Source organism: Phragmites australis, chromosome 3, assembly GCF_958298935.1.
Source record: "Phragmites australis chromosome 3, lpPhrAust1.1, whole genome shotgun sequence".
NCBI lineage: Eukaryota > Viridiplantae > Streptophyta > Magnoliopsida > Poales > Poaceae > Phragmites > Phragmites australis.
This window is the reverse complement of record NC_084923.1, coordinates 7294401-7313698: the sequence shown is the minus strand read 5'-3', so window position 1 is coordinate 7313698 and position 19298 is coordinate 7294401. Positions and strand designations below refer to the sequence as shown.

Sequence of the window (19298 nt, the reverse complement as noted above, 5' to 3'; positions counted from 1 at the left end):
AACGCTCTTCCAGTTCTTCAAGAACAAGGGAAATTTTAGGAACTTGCCATCCGGTCCAGTCACAGTAAAGCCTATTTTACATCAGTCTGCTGCTAGTAGGCACAAATGCATTTACATATCTCCTGGCACTCCTAGTGGCCTTTGGAAAAACATTGTGGGCTACATTGCTTGTGTACATTCCTGAGAGCAACTCCAAAAGCATCTCTAACACTCACGCCATTCCACTGAAACGCTAAAACGATCAATTTTTCCTCTCCAACAGACTAGCCAACACGCACGTCATTTTGCCAGCCTCGCCATCTGACTCCTCCCGCACGCCAAACCTGGCGTGTCTCTCCCCCCACGCCATCCTCCAACAGCTGGTCGTCCCGTGCACTCCCGCCACCATCCGGCATCCTCAAGCGCGCGGCCACCATCCCCTCGCCCGTCTTCCTCCCCGCCGCCCGACCCCAGCTCCCCTTCGGCCTCTGCGGCTCCGCCCCGAGCCCCAGACGCTGCATTCCCTCGCACTCGTCGGAGGTAATGCATCCCGGCGCTCTCTTCTTGCTTGCATTCCCTGCCTCGGTTTCTTGATCTGGAGCTCATTTGGGCTGCCATAGTCCTAGATCCGTGCGAAATTAGAGCTTCCGTCGCATTTGCTCTTATGCTACCCCCTTCAAATCGCACCGCAACCCTGAGACTGAGAGCCAACTGAAATTGGGGTCGAATCTTTTCCTCAATCCTTCGATTATAGTTACTCTGCCCTTTGGAAATTCTCTGATCTGGTAAGTTCCATCAGCCCTTTCCTGCTATATTTTGGTGCCTTTCTCGAATTCTTTATTGGGGTCAGGGGAACTGGTAGGATTCGGCCTAGAATGGTTCGAATTTGATCCATCTTTTGTGATTGTACTAGCAACTGCAGAGATCATAGTGGTGTAATCGTATTCTTATGGGCATCTACATGCTCTGGTTCATAGTTGCAAGAGAAAGATTTGATCTTTGTTGGTGATTCGGGGGTGGGAGGCTTCTTGATTTGTGCTGTGGGGACTTTTCTTGATTACTTGATTTGACCAAAAGTTATAGAAACCTATATTCTCGTTGCTGCTAGGTTAATTGAGATGATGCATTGCTCAAAAAGCCCCAATTTTAGTGAATTTAGTCATCTTGGTCAAAAGTCCGATTTCTTATAGTTCATGTGCTTATTCTTGGATGTGCAAGTCCAACTTCAGATATCAGAGACGTGCAAGTTCTGCGCTATTTTTCAGTACTGAATTCGCACAGGCCCAATTTTCATGCCTCCTTGTTCCTGGATGTGCTATTTCTTGGAATTTCCACACTTTGTTGCTATCTGTTTTGCATTGATGATGTACTGAAGCCACCCAAATTATTTCTTGCCTCTTCATGTACTGAAATTTGTTGTTCAGCTTGTCCAAATGAATCATATCAATCAGATTAATATGTGTGCAATTAGCGATGCATTTCTTGGTGCAGTGCATGTGCTAGCTATTGAATTCTTTTAGCAGACCCAGCTGCGATTCAGCATCAGCCTCTTCTATTTCTATTCAGCACCTTTGACATGTTAAGATTGTCTTAAGTACTTCACACATGCAAAGAATGTGATGTAATAAATATGCATACTTTCTCTCTAATGTTAAAGCAGGGTGCTTCAATGGCGGATGGATTTTATTGTAACTTGTTGAGTGGTGGAATCGATGGCGCAAGTTGAGAGGATAGTCAAAATTTTAGCCCAATTGGAGAGCAACAATCATACATTGAAGAACCTATCGTCTCCTCGAGACCCACCAACAAGAGATCAAAAAATTTCACTGAGCAAGAAGACGACTTGTTGGTACAAGCATGGCTAAATACCAGTTTGGATGCAGCAATCGGGAACGAACAAAGTCGTGAATCTTACTGGACTAGGATTCATCATTACTATCAGCAGAACAAGCAATTTGAATCGGTGCGCAATCAAAATTCTCTTGCCAACCGTTGGGGTACTATTCAAGAACAAGTTAACAAGTTTTGTGGATGTTATGACCGGATTCAGAATAGAAGACAAAGCGGTATGACAGCGTAAGACAGGGTATGCACCTATCTCTTTAATTTTCTTGCAGCTTTATATATTGTAGCTTCATATGTTGTGTGCAAGTTTAATAAGACATCTTCACTTGCAGATTGTTCAGGCATGTACTTTGTACCAGGCGGAAGATACTAAAGGGAGATCATTTGGATTATTGCATTGCTGGAGAATCTTAGAGCACCATCCAAAGTGGACTTCTAGATTATCTCAGAAAAAACAAAAGACGGCCTCCAATGCAAGTCCGGGTACTTCATCTCCAGGTACGACCTCCAACGATGATGAAGTTGAGGCTTGTACTCCTGAACACGATCCATTGAGAAGACCAATTGGTAAGAAGGCCGAGAAAGAACGATTACGATGAGGTAAAAGTTTTGCCTCTTCAGATGGTAGTGCTGTCATGTTAGCATTGGATAAAGTGTGGTCAAAAAAGATTGAGAGGGAAGACAAGAAAGAGGCCAAGAAAGATGCTCGCTATGAGAGAGCACTTGCAATGGAAGAAAAGATGATTGCACTTGAAGAAAGTAAGCAGGAAATAGAAAGGAAGAAGGTAGCACTAGAACAACAAAAGCTAGATCAACAGAGAAAGCATGATGAAGAGAGGATTATGAGCATGGACATTAGTAGTATGAGTGGGCCACAACAACAATATTACATGAGCTTGCAGGGTGAGATCATTGCTCGACGATACAACGTATCAGGTTGAGACTATTATGTTTTTTAGTTGTGCTATTTGCATTGTGGTATGAACTATTTGTTGTGCGTACTATAAGTTGTATGGACTATTTATGAAGGATTCTATCTAATTGAGTTTTCAGATCCTAATCTAGCTGTATATTTCAATATGCAATTGATTTAGCAGTTACCTAAGGTCGTGAATAGTTAAGTATTGCAAAGTGATCGTGCAGTCATGTTTATGACTTTTTGCTCATTCCATGTTCGTGCTGATAATTATTGTCTTCCCTTGCATTGCTGGCCTAATTCCTTCTTTTTTCCTGGCATGTCTCTCATTTGCTTATCTATTATCTGTTCCAGTCATCAGATGTTGTGCAAATTTATTTATATTTATCTATCTACAATCCCTTCAACCACTACATCATACGCGGTACATTAATTTAGAAAGAACTGCATATATTATCATACATAATTTGAAAACACTACATCCCTCCATAATGAAAACACTACTTGATAGATTCCGATTACATTATTGCAGATGCTTACACTATAAGAACTATGACTCTGCATATAGTTGCCATAGGTGCTCGACTAGATCATCTTGAAGCTGAGAATGAGCTTGTCGATCCCTGATATTATGATTGCTCTTAATAAACTCCATAAACTGAGACAGCTCAGGGGAGTGCTCATCAGAAACTGTCACCCTTTCTCCCTCATGATCGTAATGGAAGTCTTCCGGCTCATGATTGTAATCAAAGTCTTCCCGCTCATCTTCAATTATCATGTTATGCATGATGACGCAAGCTGTCATGATTTGTCCGAGTGTCTCTTGATCCCAAAACCTTGCTGGTCCACGAACAATAGCAAAACGAGCCTGTAGAACTCCAAATGCTCGTTCGACATCCTTCCTAGCACCTTCTTGAGCTTGCGAGAAAAGTTTTTTCTTATTCCCTTGAGGAGATGTTATTGTCTTCACGAAAGTTGCCCATGGTGGATATATGCCATCTGCCAAGTAATAGCCCATTGTATAGTTGTGACTATTGATGGTGTAATTCACTTCTGGAGCTTGTCCTTCGGCTAGCTTTGCAAATAGAGGGGAACGGTGAAGAACATTAATATCATTGTGAGACCCTGGTAAACCAAAGAAAGCGTGCCAAATCCAAAGATCTTGTGAAGCAACGGCTTCCAGAATAATTGTGGGCTCATGCACATGGCCGGTATACATTCCTTGCCATGCTGCAGGGTAATTTTTCCACTTCCAATGCATGCAATCTATGCTCCCTAGCATACCGCGAAAACCTCTTACTTCTCCCATTTCTAGTAACCTAGCAGTATCAATGTTATTTGGAGATCTCAGATACTCATCACCAAATACTTCCATAACAGCTTGTACAAACCTTTTAAGACTCTCTATAGCAGTACTTTCTCCAATCCGAATAAATTCATCTGTAGCATCCGCTGGTACTCCATAAGCTAGCATGCGAAATGCAGCGGTAATCTTCTGCAAAGGAGATAACCCAAGAATCCCAGCACTATTTCTTTTCTGCATGAAATAGCTATCATGCTCTACTATAGATTGTACTATACGAAGAAACAGAGAACGAGCCATTCTAAATCTGCGCAGAAATAATAATAAAATGAGACGAGAGGATAAAAAATAAGGGTGAACAAAAATATATTCACTAATTACAAACCTACGCCGAAAGATAGCTGGGCTGTAGGTGGGATGCTCTGAAAAGTAGTCTTGGTATAGTCTCACATGTCCGGCTTCTCTACCGCGATGAATTACTCGATGTCCTGGCACGGAACCGCCATGGCGTCGAACATTCAAACGCTGATCTTCATCGTGCACTTGGAATGCTGTAGCAACAATGAGTTCGTCGTCGTCGGATGAGGTCGATGACGAATCCATGAGAATTTGCTTGACAATATTGCGACGCCTCATTGCGATGTTGGAGAGGAGACAAAGATATGTGGGAGAGGACACAGAGAGAGCTGGGAGATGAGACACAGCTCAAGAATGGCAAATGAACTTGCATATATAGATCTGAAAAAATAGCCGTTGAAAAAATAACCGTTGAAAAAATAGCCGTTGAAAAAATAGCCGTTGGAGAAATAACCGTTAGAAATATAGCCGTTACAAAAATATAGTCGTTACGAATATATTGTTAGTTATAGAATACTATTAAAAAAATATGAGAGAGAATATAGAGGGTGAAATATGGATGTGCTGTTGGAGTGGTGAAATATTATAGAGGAGGAATCTTTATAGATGGCAATCTATATGGGGATATAGATGGTGAAATATGAATGTGCTGTTGGAGTTGCTCTGATGTGCTTCTTCCTTCCTCCAACCCAATCTCCCCCGGTAATTCGGCTCTCAAAGGCAGCCATCCTCGGGAACACTACAGCGGCGAATCTGCTGGAAATCGTGCCCTCAGCTCGTTATTCTGCTCCAGTTCTCTTTTTCAGCTCCGAAATGAAGTCCTCCCTTTCCTGATCCGACATCCCCTCCGTGGAGCAGTCCCCGACGCCCCACTCGGCGCCGCGCAGGCAGTACTTGTCCTGGATCTGCCTCTCGTTCCTGAAATTCACGGCAACAACAATATCATCACAAGCGAAAACAGCAGAGAACTTCAGGAGAGGTCTAAGCAGACATCTTTACTTCTCTTTGTTCTTCTTGGACTTCTCGAGCAGATCCTGGAGCACCTTGGAGTTCTTGAACCTGTTATCAAACTCGGCGTACTTCTTCTGGTTCTCCGCTTGAGAGCGCAAGAGAGATGCAAGGTTTCTCATCAGCCAGAGGGTCAGAATGGCAGGTTAGCAGCAAGAGCAAGTCCATGGCATTTACATGAACTGAACAAGGTAACTGAGCAGCTACTAACCATTCCATTTCTCCAGAAACTCCACCCGGGGCAGCTCGGGGCCAGGAGTCGACTCCAACCCCGAGAAACCTGACAGGATGCCGGCGTTCACTGCAGTTTGCAAACGAAGGGTTCAACAATCAGTGATGGTATATGTTCATCAAATGCTGCATGCTAGCTACTCCAACTCATCCACAGGTCTAGTGCTTACAAGTGCAGTTTCTAGTGTGCTACTTGTGCAATGCGCGGTGACTTCGTCTGCTGCACTGAGGTTACCAGCGCAGTGATGGCAGTGTGCATGTTCTGTACCTGGACTGGACCAGAGGACGAGCGAGAGCGAGGCAGCCGCGGGGACGGCCAGGGACGCCCGGCCGACCTTCCCCGGCGGCGTGGCGGCGCTACACCGCGTCCTCGGCGGTGCTGCGGCGGGCGCGGCGACGAGGCAGCGGAGGCCGAGCATGGCTAGGCTAGCTACCTCGCTTGCTGACTGCTGCTAGCTCAATCTCAGTGGCTGGCGCTCTCTGTTCGAGGGAGTGGATGGAGCAATGATAGATTGGCTGGAGCCGAAGGAAAAGAGATATTGGTGCCGACCTGTTGGCTTGTGAGCCACTAACGATGAGATGATCTTGCGGATTGCTCCTGGGATTTTTTTGGGCAAGGGATTACTCATTATGCCCAGTCTGAATCGACAATAGTATCTCAATTAGTAGCTAATCCTGTTACATTCGTCTCACTATATAATAAGTTTGTATATACTGCTCGAGTTTGGGTCTATGCTTGAGTTATATGAGATGTGAAGTAGCCGAACAAAGTTCAACCCGGATCTTGTCCTCACAGGAGGACCTCCTCCCAGGGCCGTACCTGCAAATTTGGGCCCCTGTTCTAAACACAAAATGAGGCCCTGCATTCGGAAAATGCCAATGACCAAAATACTTTTTCCCATATTATATATATGAAACATATATTTTTCTTACAATATTATAAATTACATTAGGCATTAATGCTAAAAGAGTATAAAGATAGTCTCCGAACACTTAACAAATATCTCAACTTCTACCGAAAAGCATCATTCGTCTAGTATTTTTTTAAATGAAATCTTCAATTATATCTCCATAGTTAATCTTCTCCAAAACATCATTTTCAAGGGTTATCGTTGTCAATTCCATTGAGTATTTCTTGAGTCATAGTAGATTCTTTTACAACAAAACTGTCAAGAGCACCCTTCTGAGTCTAAGCTAGTGCTTCAAGTCTTTGTTTCTTCTTACACTTTTCATAACCATAGTCATATTTCCTAATTCTAGAAGACATGATCAGGAAATAAAACACCCCCCTGTTTCACAAATAGAACAAAACTAAAGATTCAGATATCAGCACATCAAAGTTCATGCTTAGGAAGGAAAAAAAAATGATTTTGCTCCAACCTTGATTCAATGTCGAGTTGCATACCTGAAATCCAGAAATCCTGAGGTTGTGGGGCTGCCGCTGCACTGATGACTAATCGCACACCAATCGTCGTAGCACAGCCCCAATCCAAGCTCATGAAGAAACAACGAATAAATAGATGAGAAGGGAGAGGACGGATCCATGGGAAAATACCTGTATATGTTCAGCACGAATCTCAAAGCACAAGCTGGAGGGCAGAGACAGAGGGAGGAGGTCAGGTTATCTGGGGAGGACGTGGGCTACTGCAATTTCTTTTTCGGTGTCACGCCTCATGCCGAGTTGCCGACTGATTACAAGAAGAGGCCTACTAGTGGTGGCTATGGCGGCGGCGGCTATGGCGGAGGAAGGTATGAAGAAGAGGACGAGTATAGGAAGAAGCCGAGTGGTGGTGGCTACGGCGGGGGAAGGTACGAGGAAGAAGATAATTATGGGAAGAAACCTAGTGCTGGTGGATATGGAGGTGGAGGAAGGTATGACAATGAGTACAAGAAGCCAGGTGGTGGTCATGGCGGAGGGAGGTATGAGGAAGTTGATGAGTACAAGAAGCCTAGTGGTGGTGGATATGGGTATGGGGCTTCCGGTGGTGGAGACCATGGAGGAAGGTATGGGGAAGACAACTACAAGAAGTAGCCTAATGGCCATTCAGGGGGAAGGTCCGAGGAAGAGGAGGGTTACAAGAAGACTGATGGCCATGGGGGAGGGAAGTACGGTAAGGAGGAAGAGGAAGATGGAAAGAAGAAGAAGCATGGCAGTGATGACTCAGAAGGCGGTGGCATTGGAGACTACCTGAAGCTGGCACAGGGTTTCATGAAGAAACAGGACGGGAGGGGCAGAGTGGGGGCGGTGCGGGAGACTACTTAAAGCTTGCACAAGGGTTCTTGAAGAAGCGTTGATTGATCTTTGTTGTGCCATTATTTGGAAGGACTCATTGTGTTTGGTTAGTACCTTGCCCTGTTTGACTATAGAAGTGCGTTGCTCATGTTATCTGTGTGCTGTAACATGAATGCTTAATGTGCTACTCACGATGCCGGGAGAATAAAAGGTTGGATAGCTTGTTGTTCATGTTATGTATTACTAGTTCTGACCTAAAATAATATATTGTTATAACTTATAATAAATGAAACTGTTGAATGTATATTGATGCATTAGCTGCTACTGCCAAAAGCATTTCGTTTTGATTGGTTGCTGTTATTTTGAAATTGCTGTGTAGCTATATTGGTGCTCGATCTTATCGTGCTGGATGCTAATGCATTGCTGTGCATCTGTTACTGAACTGGGTTTCAGATTTGCTAAACCTGATACAAAGAAGCCAACCTGCCATATATGTTTCAATTTGATCAGTGGTAGTTATAGGATTATAGCCTTATAAAATAGCTTCTGTAATGGATAGAGTTTAGGAACTACAGTTCTTATGTGCATTTAACTTCTCCTTTGCTGTGTCGGCTCTTATCTTCCAGAAGCAGTTGCTGACTCTTTCCTCACTTGGCCCTTGTGTTTAGTGCGTGCTGGTTTTATGTCGAATGAATGAATTATGATGGTTTTGGGCAATTGTGTACTGTTAAATGGCCAAGCAATTGACATTTATAATTTAGTATCTTACTCGAAGTAATGTCTTGAAGTAAACAACAGGTCATATTGAAAAAAAAGCTAAGAGGATTGTTGAATTAGACCTACAGCTGGCGTCATGTCATCTGCTTCAACCATTGTCGCAGTTATAGTATTATGCCTTTCCGAAATTCCATGGCAAGCAGAAAAGGCACAAGTGCACAACTCAATCAAAAGGACCTTCACAAGCACAAACAGCGTATTCTTTCTTCCACCATGGTGGAATATTTCCACAAAGGGTACCTTTCTCAGCCGCTTGTTTATGCGATGAAGCAGGTTTTGTGGGTACCTTTCTCAGCCGCTTGTTTATGCGATCAAGCAGGTTTCCCCCCCCCCCCCCCTTTTGTTTGTATGACCTCAATACTCTGATTTTAAGGCCCTCACTTATTGATTTATTTATATTTAACAACCCCCTAGAACTCCAAGTGATTGGGCAACCAAGATCATTATGGTATCCTTTCAACCCAACGGCTTCTGATCTCCTATTACTCAGCCTACCAATTTGCCAGAAGTAGAACTTCATTGGTCCAGATATTTCTCATTGGTCTGAGAAGTTCATGCTTTACTCAGATTTAGTTTGATTATCTTGAGGTTGGGAAGCATATGTTAATTTGGTTCTATCCATAATGGACATAGTATTTGTTGATATACGAAGCACTTATTCACACAAACCTCTTCTTTGGTTTATGATTTATAATTTGTATACTTTGCATATCAGCTAGGTGTGTTCAAGGGACTATTCGGCCATGTCAATGTATTTTTAGCCAAGTTTTACCACCACAGTTGATATGAAAATGCACAGTTCTTGGTTATCTGTATCGTCTCCGGTTGTTTTCATTGGTGGTATAACCACGGAAAGACACCTTTTTAGCATCACGCCATCCTCGACGAGTAGCGTATTTCTATACAAATGTACAAAACTATCATCCAAGTGATATCCAAGTTGCCAATCTGTGCATAATTCTTCCGTCACATATGTTGAGTGCAAAACAGGGCCAACGATTATGATCAGGAAAATTTCAGTATGTCTGAAAGCTTGTTGAAACAAATTGTGCAACTAACCACATGCAGTACCATGAAAGACAGAACACGTCCCCTGGAAGCAAGCGATGCAAAACCAGAACACATGCTAAATGTTCACATTGCTGAAACACCATACATGTGAAGGAGTGATCAGATAACATGCACGGGTGTCTTTTGCCAGGCAGAATAAATTCTCCATGTTTCCAATATACAAATCTACCGAACGACACACAGCACATCAATCATCAATCTGTCCTCAAGAATCACACATCATAGGGGCTCAAAATAATGGCAAGAATGATACGATGGATAAGATGAATCGGCCAAGCTCAGAACTCTTCGACAGAGACGGCTTCGCGAGGGACCTCATAAGCGTCCTTCTGCCTCAGCTTCTTCACGCCAGCAATGAAGCTCACTTTGTCAGACTTGTAGCTCTCGACGCTCACGCTGGTCACCTTCACCCACACGACCACCTTGGTCTTCATGCCTTCGATCCCAGAAAGCTTGCCTCGGGACAGCGTCGCCTTGACACGAGGAGCATAACGTATCATGGAAGAATCTTTGAAGCTCACTTCGCAGGGCTTAGACAGGTGCACCACCAGCTTCGACCTTGATTCGTCGTATTCATAGCAGATGATGTTCCGAGGGAAGAGGCCTGGAGGGAGGTTATACTCACGCAGGAGATCAGAGAGTGGCTTGTTTTTGCCTGGATAGTAGAAACTGCGGTCAGTATAAAGTTTTGCAATATGAATTATCAGTTTGTATCTGCTTTTTAAATGCGCAGATGGCAGATCTAACCGTGAAAGGGTGCTGTGGTATGAGGTTCACAAAATGATTTATAGACAAAATTCAGAAGCAGAAAGTGTTGAGTCATGAAGGAAAGTTCTACTTTATGGAGCGAGTTGACATGGAATTTCAAATGAAATGTAGCAAGTGAAATCTATGATACTGTATAGACTAAAAGATTTCCCCAACATTTCAATTGTTTCATCACATAATTGCAATCAGACAAACAGAGATAATTGTGATAATACTCTACGAGCAATTAACAACCTTAACCTCAGAAGAAAGACAGCAGAGAGTGATGCATAACTGTATACTCTACAAACGAAACGAGATACATAAACTATAAACACGTTATTGGGGAGGCCTGTAACTGGCAAAAAGGCGCGCAATGAAAAATAATCCAATTTGCAAGCAGTCTTAGTCACAACAAAGGCACTGTATCTTGTATGTGCAATGCTTTCAGATGAGAAGTTGTTATTGATTGCTTGAATTGTTGCCTACATGGCCACAACAAATTAGACGCTGCTTGGAAGCAAGTACTATGACACTGAATAGGCATTACAGGCTGGCAAATCAACTGGTTGTGGTTGGTGCTACCTACGACCAGGATATATGTAGCACAGCCTTGCTAATACCGCCAAAGACTTCAGGAGGACCAATGCAAAGATTGCAAATAAAACCAGCTGTTAGGTGAGCAAGTCCCCTATCACATCGTCTATGGCATCAACAAAAACTGGACCAGATCCCAACCAATGCAGAACAGCAGCATGTCACAAAAGTCATTTCAGTTTGGCCCCCATGTGCACTAAACTTTGCAGATCAAAAGGGTACAGGAAATCAAAGGAAACCTAGATCCAAATCAAAAAAAAAAAAAGGAATCAGGCAGCTAGTACATGCAATCATATTTAAGAAAGCTCTCTTTTGCATTGCTTTGGTTTTACGCATGAAGCAAAAAAAATTAGCATTTGTGATTGTTCCACTACCAGCAATGGACACTTGTACTGATGATGTTGCCAAGACAACATAACATGCACCCAGAAGGTTCTAATTCATTTCATCATTACCTTTCTTCAGACTGACTCTTATTTTCACAGCCACAGAACCAACCATGGAATGGAGCAGAACGATACCTTTGAGCTTCTCGAAGACCCATTTTGCCTTCTCCTCCACAGTGCTCGAGAAACGCTGCAGATCAGATTGAAGGTTGTCAGTGTGATTTTGTGAATGCTAAATTATACGAATTGCATCTACAGTGGAAATTGAGAACCGCGTGACAAAGAAAGCTAAAGTGCAGTTGAATCATTTTCCTCACCGAAAAGAGAAAGTTCAATCAAAGAAGGTATTTCCTTTATCACTCCACTAGGACATTGTTGCATAAATAAAATAGATTAAAGCAACAAAGTAACCTTGCTATGAGTAAAACAGCAAGGGAATAAAACAAATCCGACCGCAAAGAGGGCAAAAATGCAAACGAGAAGGATCCGCGAAGAGATGCTCCAAGGACTCTGAAGAACCGGGGGGAAAAACTCGCATTGCCACAGCCAACTTCCTCAGGACAAGATGAAGATTAAAGCCAACGGATCCAATGCAATAGCCTCGAGCAACCGAAACCGATAAAACGAAAGGCGAGAACGAAGAGGGAAACGAGTGCTCACGGAGATGTCGTCGCCGATGGCGGAGAGCTCCTGCTTGGCCTTGCGGGAGATGGTGAAGCTGCCGAGCTTGGTGAGAGCCTTCTCCATCCTCCCTAGCCCCTCCGCGCGGGCTCGGCAGAACTGACCCTGGCGTGGTGCAGCAAATGCTGCTTTTTTCGCTTGTGTGAACGTGTAGACGAATGGGTGGGCGAGGGCGGCTGGCTGCTTCTGGTTCTGCACTGCGGGGTGGGGTGCCGCAGGACGTGTGATCTATCAAGCAAATTTTATAGGATTGAGCATTATAAAAAATCTTTTTTTATTTTGATGAATGTGTCTTTTTTTTAAACTTAGAAAATATATAACTGTATCAAAGTCTTATAAATATCTTTCGTAAAAAAAATTATAAAATTTGTTTCCGCGGCTCCGTAGAACCAGGTTCAAAGCTGCGGCACTCTGACCCAAGAGGGCCCCGATAAATAAGCAACGGCCCGTGAATCCAAATGTTGGTGGACCTGCAGCGCCGGACCCCTGCTTCGTATCCATATTTGCTTCAGGATCAGGATGAGCTTCATCCGTTTGAAATGACATCTTCACTTCAAATCGAAAAATATTACCTAACTAATAAAAAAATTACATAACTAAATAGATTATGCGATAGCGATGATTTTTTAAATAGAGAACGTGGTATTGAAGAGTACGTATGACGGTGTTATTCCCAAAATTTGAGCACGTATTTGCTCATTTTATTTGTAGTATTTTCAAAGTTATCAAAAAAAAAAAATTGGCTACTAATTCAAATTATGAGCCGAATTTGCCAGTATAGTGATAGATATCGACGTGATAGATACGTAGAGCCATGATTCATTTCACTGGAAGTGTGAATGTTGGTGTGCCGAGCAGGAGCGGGGCCGTTGGTGTGCCGAGCAGGAGCGGAGCCCGCCCGATATTATGTGATCGTCGGTTAGTTCTTTTCGTCACGAGATGATGAGCGAGAGGCATCCCATCGTGCTATCTGTTAGAATATATAGGTTTAATTTATTATATTTATATAATTCTAAATAAATCTTAAATGTTCAACTATACGAGGAATGTGTGTATTCTTTAATTCTAACTTGCTAATAGAAATGTATGGTGACTAATTTAAAACTGCTTCTCCCCTTCATTCACTTAGCATGTGTGAATGAGAGGATTAAAAAAACATACGCGTGCACTCACTCGCCTCAACAGGGCGAAGGCACGGGCTAAGGGCGTGGGCGCATGACACATGCGTGAATAGCGTCGAAATCATGTCTAGTTGTTTGCGCAGGTCCAGTCTCCTTTTGCGGTTTCTTTCTTTTTGCTACGTGTGCAAACGGGTAAATATATGAAAACCATATTGGTCAAGACTTCGATCGTGACGGCCTAACCGTGTCTGATCGTGATACGTCTCAACCGTGTGACTCTCCCTCTATATACATTTGCCAATCGTCGCACAATGGATAGGCGTGAGACACCACACGTCATAGTTGCTTTACCAATTTCTCCCTGATGCGCCGTCACATATAGTCTACTTCATCCCACTACGCCGGTGTGCACCGACGAACAAAAGAGTAGGTCTTCAAAACCCGTCGCCCTTGGGATCCTGCACCGGAAGAGTGAGAATAAGGTTTTTGGGAAACGCTCATCACGACTACTCATGATCTGCTTCCTCTATATCATTGCAATCTGCTTCGACTACTTCGTCTTTGTCATCACCTACTAGATCGACATCATTGTGGACTCTGCACCGACTACTTCATCTTCATCATCATTTACTGTATCGAGCATTGACACCACAAGGGCGTCTGCATCTTATGTCGCCATCGAGTACGTATGCAAATCTTACTCGAGTACATAGTTAAGTACATATGCTGGTCGAGTACCTAGTCGAATATCTTATCGATGACATACTCTAGTTGATGCTTGTTGAGATTTGTCGAATCCTACTTGAGGCTAGTCGAATTTAGTCAGGGCTAGTCGGAATATGATCGTTATTGATTATTTGCATCCGTTCTTGTTCATTTTATATCAGAAATTAAATAAAATCTGAAAGTGATATTACTTCCAACAATCCAAAAACTTTATTGTATACACTTTGATTTGATGATGGCTGGTTTAGCCGATGCACTGAGGTTGAACAAGTTTATCGGTGTATACTTTAAGGGATGGCAGGTCAAAGCCACTCTTTGGCTTACGGCTATGAACTGCCACTGGGTTGCGTCTGGCAGGTCTGAAGGAACTCCTTCATGTGATGAGGAGAAGAAGTTCGATAAAGCTAACACACTCTTTGTAAGATGTGTTTTTAGCGCTCTTACCGATCATCTATGTGATGTATACATGCACATATAGGACGTAAAGGAGTTGTGGGACGTACTGAATGTAAAAATTGTTGTGTCAGATGCAGACAGTGAATTGTATATCATAGAGCAATATCATGACTACAAGATGATCGATAATAGATCGGTAGCCGAGTAGGCTCATGAGATTTAGTGCACTGTAAAAGAACTTGAGCTCCTACATTGTACCTTACCCGATAAGTTTCTGGCTAGGGGTATCATTGCCAAATTGACTCACTCATGGGGGGATTTTGTCACTGCTCTAAAACACAAGAGACAAGAGATCTCTGTTGAGAGTCCGATCATGTCTCTTGATGTTGAGGAGAAAGCTCGAGCTAAGGATGTGCATGACAATAGAGGAGATGGATATTCTAGCGTAAATATGGTGCAACAGTCCACTAATGACAAGTACAAAGGGAAAAATAATAAGGCCAAACAAATCACCAATTTCAAGAAGAAGATGATGAACAGAGATGATAAACTTTGCTTCGTGTGCGACGAGGTTGGCCATTAGGCCAAAGACCGCCAAGACCACAAAGGAAGATAGATTAATGAAGAGAAGAACAATAAGTCTGTCAACATGACCATTAACAACACTAGTGGATATGATAATTTACGTATTGTTCTTCCAGTGAATCATTTTATCAGTTGGTGGATTGATACTAGGGCCAATGTACGTTTCGGCTGATAGTGAAATCGGCGAGAATTCAGTCTAAATCGACCAAATGGTAACTGGTCGGTTTGCTACGGTTACCGACCGCATTTAGCGATTTATCGACTGATTTTTCTGCATTCTCCAAATTGTCGGTAACTAATTCTTCGGTAAACGTTCGGTTTTAGTGATTTATCGAGCGGTTTTCTCGAATTTTAGTTTAGTTTAACAAAAAAAACCAAAAAATGGTTCAACTTGTAAAATCAATAACTAATTCATCTGAGCTTCAAATCAAGTGAAATAAATTTTGTTGGTTTTCTTGTAACATGATCTACATGATAAAAGTATTTCTACTCATAAAAAAGTTGAATATTTTCTTTGAGAAAATGTATTTACTAAACCAAGTTAAATGCATACTTTACTCTTTGCTAATCCAAAAGTCATGAAACCAATTTTGTTAGTTTTCTTACATGATCCTATGTCTTTTAAAAATACATGAACTCATGAAATAGTTATAGTTACATGCAAGATTGTGTAAATATGTTACAACTAGATTAATTCATAACTAACCCATCACACCTCCAAAATTAGTGCAGCCACTTGTATTAGTTTAATTATTTATGCTTTATGTAGGAAAAATAATGGTGGACATGAAAAAATTAATGTTTCTTAACATATTTATTTTATGCTTGTCAACTTTGTAAAAATCATGGAGAAATTAACAAAACTCTAAATGAAGTAAAACCAATTTTAAAGATCCTCTTAAGATATGCCCTACACACAAAAAAATATATGTTTACATGTTAAGATTTTCCTTAACATAAGTTAATAAATTAGGTTTGTGCTTCAACTTTTTTTGCAAACTTCCTCCCTCTAGAATATGATGCAAACGACATTATTTTTGAAATTTTTTTTCACAGAAGGTCTTAGAATTGTCTCTAGTTTTTTAGGATATTTTTTATTTTTTGAATTCAAATTCGATTACCAAACGGTTTCTAATATCGATGCGGAGCGGTAAGCTTAGTTACCGCGATTTTCGAGCGGCAACCGACGCATTTGTGAACCCTGGGTGAAGGAGTTATTATGTGCTCGTATGTTGATGACATCTTGACTTTTGGAACAAATCAAATTATATGTATCTAGAAATTTTGATATAAAAGATCTGAGTAAGGCTGATGTGATCTTAAACATTAAGTTGATTAGAAGTGTGAATGTAATTACACTTTCATAATCCCATTATGTGGAAAAGATATTGAGCCGCTTTGGCTACATGGACAGCAAGATCGTTCCAACTCCTTATGATCCTAGCTTAATACTTCGAAATAATAAAAGAAGTGCTATGGATCAACCGAGATCCTCTCAAATAATCGAATCGCTCATGTACCTAGCTAGTGCTACAAGGCCTTACATCTTATTTACTCTGAGTAAATTGAGTCAGTTTACTTCTAACCTGGGTGATGATTATTGACATGCGTTTGATCAAGTCATGCGTTATTTGCTAGGTACTCTGAATTTTAGACTTCACTATATCGAATACCTATCAGTATTTGAGGGGTATAGTGATTCAAACTGGATATCCGATATTGATGAGATAAAGGCCATAACTGGATATATATTCACTCTTGGTAGTGCTACTATTTTATGGAGGTTTTGCAAACAGACCATATTGACAAGGTCAACCATGAAAATAGAACTCACAGTGTTAGACACAACCACTGTTGAGGCAGAATGGCTGCGTAAGCTCTTGATAGATTTGCCAGTGGTCAAAAAACCAATATCGGCTATCCTTATGAAATGTCGCTACTACAAAATCGGTCTTATATGCCGGCCCATCACTGCTGGTTTCTAATGAGTTGGCAGTGATGGGACATCACTACTGGTTTATAAGCCACGCGAAAAAATCAGCCATCGTAGCTTGTCAACCAGCAATGATAAGGGTCATCACTACCAGTTTGTATTAAACACCCGCAGTGATACTATCACTGCTGGTTTTAAATTCAAACCGACAATGTTGATAGGAACAAATCCAAAATTTTGTTTCAACTTGGTTTTGACTCACGTACGCCCGACTGATATTTTCTCTCTACACTCAAGTCTCTTATCCGCTCCACCTCCTTCCTCATCCACTTGTCTCTCTGCACTCAAGTCTCTCGATCTGGATCTCTCTACCGTCTCCACCGACGCGTGCTCAAACATGTCCATGGCAACCGGTGCCGCCTCGAGCACGTAAGGCCAACGCTACGAGCTCCTTCGAGGCCTCGTGTGCGAGGCCAGCCACGAGCGGTTCCTCGGGATTGGGCTTGGCCTCGTCCACGTGCAACATCCCGGAGTTGTTCGATGAGAGGGGGGCGAGCGAGCATGACCTGCGCAAGTTCAGGCTCTGGGAGCTCCACGACACCATGCGCGACTTCAACCCACTACTCGTGGTTGGCAAGGGAGGCTTCGGGTGCGTCTATAGGGGCGTCATTCGGCTCCCGGATGGCAGAGAAGAGGATAGAGGCCGTGAGGGAGACGTAGAGGATGAGGATGGAGATGGCGCTCTGGCACCTTGACGTGCAGCGGCAGCTCCTGAACATGCTCGTAGTGTAGCGAAAATGAACCTATTAGGCTACGATTGTGAATTTAGTGATTAATGATAATATTGTCATTTGGACTAACAAAATGACCCCATTAGGCTACGATTGCGATTTTAGTGATTAATGATAATATTGTCATTTGGACTAACATATTTGTCAAAAATATATGTTAGTAGGTCTTATAGATGAAATACACCAAGAAGCTACCACAATCAGGACATGTTTGATTGAATTGGAAAAGTTTCAAGAAGATTTGCCCCACTGGAGGTCCAGTGCAGAGGGGTTGAACTCACTGGAGTATTTTGTCCAGAGGCAAAGTGAATGTTGATGACTTCACCGGATGGTCCGGTGCTCTATTTGTTGAACTCATCGGAGTATTTCTGACAAATGGGAAGAAGGTTGAGGACCTCACCATATACTACGGTGATCTACACTGGGTAACATTAGAGTATTTTTTCAGAGAAAAATGCAAGTGTAGAAGACTGAAGATCAACCCACCGGAAGGCTCGGTACTTGGTTTGTGCACACCAAAGTATAGCACTGGAGCATTTCTTGCAAAAACGACTACAAGTATTGAAGAATGAAGATCAACTCACTAGATAGTCCGGTGATCATAGAGATAGTTGCACCGAAGCATTTTTAGATAAAAGAAGAGAATGTTTAACTCACCGGATGATCTGGTGTGATTGAAATGAACATCGGGTGAATGCACCGGAGCATTTTACACAGAGAGACTGCAAAGGTTCGGATGTCTCAAGATAACTCACCGGAAAATCCGATGATGGATTTGAAAGCATACCGAAATATACGGTATTCACAGAGGCATTGAGTGGAGTTCTAACGGCTAGTTTCTGAGTTGTACTCACCATATAATACGGTGTTAATACTACTATTCTCACCGGATCATCCGGTGTTAACAGCTTTTTTGAGCCGTTGGGAAAATGGCTAGTTGGCGAGTTTGAGGCTATAAATACCCCTCCACTCAGTCATTTGAAAGTGTGGCATGCTGCTGGAGTCTAGAGGAAGCTCATATACACTTGAGAAGATATTCAAGCCACCAAAATGCTTAAAGTAACTATCCAAGGCAATTAAGCATAAGATTAGAGAGTGTTTAGAGCTTATAGGCCTAGAGTGAGTTATAGCTAGGTGCACTGTTGGAAAATTCTAATATCTTATTATTTACAAGGTAAAGGTTTAGATGTTTGGAGAGTCACCGAGAAAGGGATGAGATCTCGTATCACCAACAAGGAGAGGCAATTAGATGTATTGACGAAGAGTATCTTTTTATCATCTTTAAATATTGATACATTTAATCGTGTTTATTCTCTCACCAATGCACATGATATTTGAAATAGTCTCATTGAAATACATGAAGGCATAAAGGATAAACGCAATGATAAATACCATGTGCTTGTTACTAAGCTCAATAGTATCAAACAATTTGCCCATAAAACTACTAATGATACGTACTCACGGTTGAATATTCTTGTCAATGAGATCAATGGGCTAGGTTTGACGCTAATTGATGATGATCAAGTGGTGAGAAGAATATTTCAAGCTCTTTTTTAAAAGTACACGTTGATAATCTCCATCATCTACGATAACAACAACATCAAGAAGATGACTC

The 19298-nt window shown here is 42.1% G+C and overlaps 3 protein-coding genes and 1 pseudogene across 3 annotated transcripts; 1 reads left to right on the top strand and 3 right to left on the bottom strand.

The window, feature by feature from the left end:
- Window positions 1–13: 13 nt before the first annotated feature.
- Window positions 14–6239, bottom strand: LOC133911880 (uncharacterized). The gene is made up of 5 exons (XM_062354330.1): window positions 5908–6239; window positions 5620–5709; window positions 5400–5496; window positions 5068–5318; window positions 14–184 (listed from the first exon to the last, which is right to left on the bottom strand). The coding sequence occupies exons 1-4, from the start codon at window positions 6056–6058 to the stop codon at window positions 5180–5182; spliced, it is 477 nt and encodes a 158-aa protein (XP_062210314.1). The 5' UTR covers window positions 6059–6239; the 3' UTR covers window positions 14–184; window positions 5068–5179.
- Window positions 3230–4679, bottom strand: LOC133910470 (uncharacterized). The gene is made up of 2 exons (XM_062352858.1): window positions 4429–4679; window positions 3230–4350 (listed from the first exon to the last, which is right to left on the bottom strand). The coding sequence occupies exons 1-2, from the start codon at window positions 4677–4679 to the stop codon at window positions 3291–3293; spliced, it is 1311 nt and encodes a 436-aa protein (XP_062208842.1). The 3' UTR covers window positions 3230–3290.
- A 943-nt stretch (window positions 6240–7182) lies between the features above and the next one.
- LOC133910469 (cold and drought-regulated protein CORA-like) lies at window positions 7183–8109 on the top strand (annotated as a pseudogene).
- A 1647-nt stretch (window positions 8110–9756) lies between these two features.
- LOC133911877 (uncharacterized protein At5g01610) lies at window positions 9757–12335 on the bottom strand. Its single transcript, XM_062354327.1, has 3 exons — window positions 12111–12335; window positions 11586–11640; window positions 9757–10375 (listed from the first exon to the last, which is right to left on the bottom strand). Exons 1-3 carry the CDS (start codon window positions 12195–12197, stop codon window positions 9999–10001), a joined length of 519 nt encoding a protein of 172 aa, XP_062210311.1. The 5' UTR covers window positions 12198–12335; the 3' UTR covers window positions 9757–9998.
- Between the last annotated feature and the right edge of the window lie 6963 nt (window positions 12336–19298).